This window comes from Acomys minous (genome assembly GCF_964271855.1).
Source record: "Acomys minous genome assembly, chromosome: 2".
Lineage (NCBI taxonomy): Eukaryota > Metazoa > Chordata > Mammalia > Rodentia > Muridae > Acomys > Acomys minous.
The window spans coordinates 135,034,548-135,042,980 of record NC_140484.1 but is presented as its reverse complement, the minus strand read 5'-3'; the positions used below and the strand labels follow the sequence as shown (position 1 = coordinate 135,042,980).

Here is an 8,433-nt window from a genome sequence, read left to right as displayed (position 1 = left end):
CTATACTCATTAACAAGCAACACATTCCCTTAAGAAATACCCAAAACAAGTACAAAATGCATATTAAAACATTTCTCCATTTGTTTCTTCATTCATATAATACTATGCTTACTCCTAAATCAATCTGTCTTTGTCTTGGGCAAAGATCAGCTCCAAAAAAAATTAACTTTCTTTGATGTCTCAAAATGACCAAAATAGCCTGAAATTTTGGGCATTTTGCCTCCAATTAAACAGTATGACCAGGGCATGGGTATGCCTCCATAATTAGTGTATGCTGTGGACTGAAACTATACACAAGAGTGAAAATTAAGTTATTTTGTCATAGGCAGCATACACTAAAAAACCTCTGAATTGATGAAGACATGAATGTTTGAGCAAACTGTTCCCTGATGGCAACATTGCCTGTTCAATAAGAGTTTTGAGAATAAGAGATAGTTGTAAAATTAAGTGATAATGGACAAGGCCAGATTTCATGCTACACTTAGGTGACAATATTTGATAATTTAGAATGACAACATATATTTTATTCCCACTTATCAATGGAAGTGATGTTGTTTCCCTCAATAAGGAAGACATTTAAATCAATATGCAGACACATTCCCTTTTACAATAAGAATGATGTGATAAATCTACATAGGAAATCTTTATTGGGATTGGTTATCAATATCATTGAAATCATTCATTCTAAATGAGGAAATGACACTACTATAATGCATTTTAGGGAACTCTCATATATTTGAAAATCTGTCATTTACATTAGTCCCTTTTGGTTCATACATTCTTCTTGCACCTGAATCTACCACTTTGATAACTCTCAACACAATGGCTCCCAGTATTGTAACCCCCTTACAGGTCAATTTCCTCATCCACAAAGTGACAAAAGGAAGAAAACATGAAGCACATGTCTAGCTCTTTGCCATGCCGGAATGGAGAACTTTCAGCACAGCCTTGCGTATCTGCTTGGTCTTCACACTGTAGATGATGGGGTTCATGACAGGAGGGATCAGCAGGTAGGCATTGGCAATCAGAGTATGGACATAGGGAGGAGCTCGTTTCCCAAATCTGTGGACAAAGGACAGACTGATGAGGGGAAAGTAGAACACGGCCACAGCCCCGAGGTGGGAGATACACGTGCTGAAGGCTTTCTTCCTCTCTTCCGGGGAAGCAATGCTGAGGACAGTCCTGATGATCAGGACATAGGAAAGGAGGATGAAGACAGAGTCCACTCCAGCAGTGGAGATCAGGGCAGTGAGCCCAACGGCACTGTTGATCCTGGTGTCTGTGCATGAGAGCTTCATGACATCGGGGTGGAAGCAGTAGGAGTGATGGAGCACGTGGCTGCTGCAGTAGGACAATCTTTTCAAGAGCACTGCTAGGGGTGCCTGTATTAGGGTTCCCCGAGTGATTATTGCTACTCCAATCTGAGCTATTTTAAAGTCAGTTAAGATAGAAGCATATCTAAGAGGGTTGGAGATGGCCACATAACGATCAAAAGCCATAGCCAACAGCACTGACGATTCCATGACGGTGAAGAGTTGAATGAAGAACATCTGTGACAAGCAGGCATTGAAGCTGATCTCTCTGGCATTGAACCAGAATATCCCCATCATGGTGGCCAGGGTGGATATGGACAGCCCGAGATCAGTGGTGGACAGCATGGACAGGAAATAATACATGGGCTCGTGGAGGCTGGGCTGAGTGACAATGGCAAAGAGAATCAGGCTGTTCCCTGAGAGGGCAGTTGCATAGAGACAGCAAAATGGGATGGAGATCCAGGTGTGGAAGGCTTCCATGCCAGGCACACCAGTGAGCAGGAAAACGATGGAAGACGTTGTGCTGTTCTGCAAAGGTGACATATTGAATTCAAACATCAATATCTTCAGCTGTGTGTCCTATAGTGATAATATATATTTATTTGTTGTGTGCTCAGAACACAGTGGGTCACTCAGTAGTAAATATCGCTGAAAGACAATAGCTGTTAGTATCGTGTGTAACAAATGGAGTAGGGTAACTTAAGAAACAATGAGAATATTTTCTTTAAGTAACCAAGTCATGATATGAATAATTATGTATGAATGATACAATATACAAAAATAATATACTAAGTTATGTCAGACTCAGAAAAGCATAATTCACATTTCTCCCCCCATGTGTAATTATTTTTAGAAGCATATGAAAACATAAGAAGGAATAAATATGGCTGTGTATTTCTAAAGGGTATGACTAGTGGATCATCTGTATACCTGTATGAAAATGCCATGTTTTTATAAAAAATAATGCAAGTAGTATTATAAAAACAATAAGGACATTCATGTTGTTTATATTCACACATTTGATTAATTATCCAGGCAAAAAAATTTGCCTATTTTTTTCCTAAATAAAATTAGCAGCCAGTTTAAAAATATTGATATTTGAAATACGGAATTTCATACAAATAGCACACAGTATATGCAATGAATCTGAGGTGGCCCATTTACAATGTTAAAAATTCAGCTGTACTTAAGCAATTTCAAACATTGTATGTGTGAAAAATTAAGACTCTCAGTACCAAAATGGAGAAGTATGGAGAATGCTCAATATGAATTTTAGGAAAATTTGTATCTTGAATTTTTGTTTTGTTTTGTATTTTGTTTTTTGAGACAAGGTTTCTCTGTGTAGCCTTGGCTGCCCTGGACTCACTTTGTTCATCAGACTGGCCTCGAATTCACAGTGATCCGCCTGCCTCTGCCTCCCGAGTGCTGGGATTAAAGGCGTGTGCCACCACACCCAGCTTGTATTTTGAATTTTTATACTGCATTGCCAGCCAAATTTCTTCTAATTTAATATCGTAAGCTTTGAGTTGATTCAAATGTTCTGACATTTGCCATGGAATGAGGGACTGAACTGCACCATACCCAGTTTCCCCATCTGTTGTTACATGTCATCCACAGGGACTCTGCGACAGTTAGGCTAGCGAATGTCTGTGGAAATCTCCAGAGTTGCACTGACAGGAGTGTTTGCAATTAAATAACAAGCTGAAGCTTAAAATTATGAAACTATTTCTCTCTTCTTTTTTCTGTGTCACTGCCTACATGTCTCTACTCTCCAACTTCCCTGAGGCAACTGAGAAATAATCAGGAATATTATCTAAATATGCCTGGTTAACATCTGCCCATGAGTCTCTTCCTCTCTTAAACTTTTTAATCCACGATTAACCTTTCTAATTCTTTCTGTGAGTTTTAAGACTTGTAGGACAAGCCATTGCAGCTACAGCAAACAGGCATAATTGAGTTTTTGATGACTGGTGGGGTCTTAGGGGTGTGTGGCGGGGTGAGTATAGAAGTGCAGCTGGCCTCTGAAGTCTGCAGGTGACAGATTTCCCCCAGGAGCTGGGGTAGAGTGCTGAAAGGCAATATAAAAGCCAAAGGGTAAGGATAGATCTGGCCCAGCAGGAGAGCATTTACCTAGTAGATGTGAAGCTCTGGGTTCTTTTCCAGCACCGTGGGGTGGGGGTGGGGGGAATAAAAAGCGAAGAAAATATACTATAACTAAAATCTATACAATAATGCTTATTTCCTCAGCAGCTTAAATTCAATTTTAAAATACCTGTCTCTTGCGTCTGTTCCCCTGTTCCTTGCAACTTCTCTCTTTTACTACTCACAGCATTCTGCCTGTCTGCCTTCATTTTCTACAACCATAGTTCACGCATGCAGAGGAAACCTAGCATCTGGCATTAACTGACAGGTAACATGCTGCTGCCTGATGCCTATCCGGCCACATTTAAAAGTACTAAGGCTTCCATGGTTTGAAACAAGGCACACCCCTTACGTTCTCTGCTAGAGCACAGCAAAACAGGGTTCTCAACCCAGGATCTCACAAAGCAGAGCTTGAAATTCCACTCCCAGACTGTCTTCACCTAGAGCCCGTAGCCCTCCTCTGAGATCAGAAATCAAACCTTGGTGGTACAAATTTGAGGTCTCCAGTTTCTTGCTGGTGATGAGGGAGGAGGAGTCTGGTGCATCCTTGACACCACTTTCAGTCTCACAACATGGTGTTGTCCCTCTTTAAATCCAAAACATAAACCCTCTGCAGCTTCACCTAGCCTCCAAAAGCTCCTATGATTAAGTCACAGGGCTCAGTTATTCTTTATTTAGGTTAACTTGATGTAAAGCAACCTTATCTGCATCCCTAAAACTCTTCTGTAGTCTAAAGTGCTACAATCAATAGAGCGGTAAGCCAATACATTGGCGTGCCTTCCTCCCACCAAGAAGACCAAAGGGATTGTTTCTTATACAGAACAAATAACTTGGGATGAGTGGTAAACTTTAGGGCCCATGAAAATTCTATATACCACAATTCAATTAACTGAGCCACCAACTCTCCAATCTTTTGTTACTTCTTTTTATTTTTGAGATTATAACATAATTATATCACCTCACCTTTCCCTTTGTCCCCCCGCCTTCCCCTCATGTACTCCTCTTTGCTCTCTTTCAAATTCAGGGCCTCCTTTTTCACTAATTGTGTTATGTGCATATATGTGTATTTATATACGTATAGTATCCATTTACTGAGGATTTTTTTCCTTGTTCTATGACCACCACTTTATATAACACCTGTATCAGTTTTGCAAGAAGTACAGGCTCATTACTGCAAGAAGTTTCTTTGCCTTGTGTTCCCAATTTCCATACTTTCTCCCCAATGACGTCAGTGGGATCTATGCAAACATGCCTGCGTACTCCCGCTCTGTAGCACTTTTCACCTGCCTTCAAAATGAAGTCAAACTCAGTAGCTCATCACTAAAAATAAACAGTTTTCTCAAACCAGCAAACAATTTTTTTTTAAACTCTGAAAAGCTCAATCTGAGGTTTCCCTTCCATGACCAACCACCCAACAGGGCAAACCTCCTTCAACTGATGTACTTTACTTAAATGATGTAATTCTCTATTTTCTGAATGAGACTCACTCTGTAGACTCACTGTCTGATCCATAGAGTTACTGATAAATTCAACATAAATTTCTGTTTATGGAAACAGTGACGTCACCTTCACTAGAGTGAATCATAAGAGCACACTTCTTCTGGAATTATAGATATATATAAATATTCTTTTAGATTCATACACACAGACTAATGGTTATTCTATTGTTTGATGATAAGTTATCTGAAAATATGCCTTTCTAAATAACGTAATCTGGTGGTAGATGGACAGTTGCTTCTTAGTCATTTTATTCTTTTCAAAAGATGTATCTTATTTTTAATTATGTGGCAGGTGTCTGCTGGAAAGGTGTAGGGTTCTGTATGCTAGCGCAGGTGTCGACAGAGGCCAAAGCCACTGGACCTTGTAGCATTGGGCTGTTGAGGGCCCCTTTCCATGGATGCTGAAAAACAAATTTGGCCTCTGTAACACTTATGTTCTCTTATCTCTCCAGGCTTTCATCACTATTCATTAATGCCTTTCATTATATTACAACAAATGGATAGTATAAGTGTAGCATTTATCCAATTCACACACTTAGAGAACTGACCAGTGATGCTGAACTTACCCCGGGACCTCATTATATGGCCTTCCACATTTTCTCTCTCCTGTGCTTGAAAAGTTTGCGTTCTGGTTGCACTGCTTGGAAAAATAAAGGTGTGTGTGTGTGTGTGTGTGTGTGTGCGTGTGTGTGTGTGTGTGTGTCTGTGTGTGTGTGTGTCTGTGTGTGTGTGTCTGTGTGTCTGTGTGTGTGTGTCTGTGTGTCTGTGTGTGTGTCTGTGTGTGTGTGTCTGTGTGTATGTCTGTGTGTCTGTGTGTGTGTGTCTGTGTGTGTGTGTCTGTGTGTGTTCACATATTTGTGGAGGTGGGCCTGCCTATGCACATACATTTGATCTAGGAGAACTTCACATCTATTCTCTGTCACCCTTCATCTTATTCTCTTCAAACAAGGTCTCTCGCTGATCCCAGGGCAAGACTGGCAGATAACAAGCCTCAACAAACTGCCTATGTGTTCCCCCTCAGTGCTGGCTTTTTATATGAGTACTGGAGATTCAAACTCCAGTCCACATGCTTGCAGAGAAACCGCGCTTACTCACTGAGCTGTCTCCCCAGGTCCCTCCCACGAAGTGAGACAGAGCCTCAGATATTTCCGGCAGGTGTAAAACTCTCTGTGTAGCCAAGAATAACCTTAAATTTCTGATCTTCCTGCCCCCAACTCTAGAGTACTGGGATTGCAAGGGTATGCCATTTCATCCCATTTTGCAACCACACCTCAATCCAAGGCTTGGGTGTATGCTGCCAACTGAGATATATTATCTCCATTCCCTCTATCCGAAATTTCAAATATGATTCATGGAGTATATCCATAGTCTCTAAAAACTCTCTCCCTCTCTCCCTCTCTCCCTCTCTCCTCTCCCTCCCTCCCTCCCTCCCCCCTCCCTCTCTGTGTGTATGTGTCTAATACTGACGTACTTACATTAAGATGATGAAATACCATCTAAATTATAACACAGTATTAAAGGTCCTATGCTGAAGCTACTTTGAGTTGACCTTTCTCTGGCTAACAATGCAGCAAACTGTTAGAATTCTGTGCAATCCTAGGTCCCACGAAACTTCTTCATCAACCAGACTAGTTTCTCCAATTGAGTACATAACATTCCTCTTGTATGAAGTTTGGTAGATCAACAATAGCATGTGGGGATGGAAAGTGGCAGCATTTGGAAACAATCAATGTACAGGGAGCAAACAGGATATGGGAGGTATACTGTAATGAATGTGTATAAAGATGATGATAAAGGGAGCAGTGCATATAGGGTAGGGGTGGCAGGAGATTTTGGATGGGAGTTTTGAATGTCCCCAAACTACCTGGAAACTCAGATTTGTAAGAGTACTTTAAGCCACTCTGTACAGCAAGATGATTTACTGAGTCATTACTAAACTCACTTACATAGAATCGATGGCCCAAAGTTACAGATTTCGGATTTTTCTAGGTCTCCTTAGGAGTCAATAAGACCCCCATGAGGCTAATGAAGCCTTGTAATTCTTATGAGAAAAAGCAGAGGCAAAGTCTATTGTTTTCCTGAATGCAATAGCTTTACTTACAAGTACATAGATTCTGCCTTTATTTCAGAGGGGCAGAGGAGCTGAGGTCTTCTGCTCGGGCATACAGAATATATATGGGGAGACCCGACTCAGACCTTGTGAAATGTCTTCATCGGAAAACCTAGATGGATATGTGTGGATCCCAGTGGATGAATCTCCCCACAGGCTCATTCTGCTCTATGATTTCCTTGCCCTGGGCTCCACTGAGAGCTCCTTTAGTTTCTATGCAGAATCTGATGCTATAATTCTTTCTTCCAGTGTTGGAGACTCTTCTTTTAAAAGCATCTTCGTAAACGTCTCCTCCCCATTCGTGCTGGAATGTTTAGTTCCTTGATCCTATGTAGGTCTTCTGCAGGGAAACATAGCTGCTGTGAGTCAATTTTCCTGTGAACTTGAGAAAGATGTTGCCATCATTACTCCCTCACATAGACCAAATAATCTTTATTCATTTTTTTAAAAATCACTTTAAGGATTTAACATATTCCACAGTTTTGCATTAGAGTGATTCAGAGAACAGAACACAGATTTTCTCCCTCAGAAACTAGATGTAAAAAAAAAAATCAGTGCTTTATCTCAAATACTTAGTTTTCATTAATTATTTTTAAATAGGATAACACGGGGTACAGAATGATAATTCAGCATATGTACTCAGTGCATAATGATGATGTGCACTGTATTGTCATTGTCATTAGTGTATAGCATAATAATAAAATTATTATAGTTAGCATTTTATCTCTATTTCAGATTATGCTGCGGTAGTTTCATAATTATGTGATAAAACTTCAATTTCAATGTATGGCTGCATTGGGTAGTGAACAAATCAGGAAAGGTTCCCTACTGATACATGTTAGACAATACATCACTAGGTCTTGCATTTAACAAAGAGATCTCAAAGCTTCTTTAAAGAACAAGAAATTTACTCATTTCAATTACTTTTTCTTTACAGATTCTTTAGTGATTCTATTTCACTTTATGCAAGTATGAACATTTGATTGGCAATTATAATCATTTTAATAGTATTATGTAAATTATACAATTATTGAAATATATTTTAGGATCTGAGTTATTGGAACCATTAATAATTATACAATCTAAATCACTAAAATCAATTTATCAATGACCATAAACATACTGTAACCATGTCATACCAGGTACAGCAGTAATAAGGGGATAATAACTGTACAACATGATATCTCTGTCATTAGGGAATAGACAGTCTAAAACTCTGTAGGCAGATAATTACAAGATCATTAGAATAAAGAAAAGTGTATTATTAACAGGCTCTTTTCAAGCAACAGTGTTAAATCACAAGAGTAAGTAATAAAACAGAGATTCAGGGAAGATCGATTCTCTTTTTAATAAGAACTCTAAAACTTCC

General features: G+C 39.6%; 1 protein-coding gene across 1 annotated transcript; it reads right to left on the bottom strand.

Annotated features, from left to right (window-relative positions):
• Positions 1-905: 905 nt before the first annotated feature.
• LOC311581096 (olfactory receptor OR51C1-like) lies at positions 906-1,856 on the bottom strand (the record flags this gene model as incomplete). Its single annotated transcript, XM_084753107.1, has 1 exon — positions 906-1,856. The coding sequence occupies one exon, from the start codon at positions 1,854-1,856 to the stop codon at positions 906-908; it is 951 nt and encodes a 316-aa protein (XP_084609233.1).
• Positions 1,857-8,433: the final 6,577 nt, after the last annotated feature.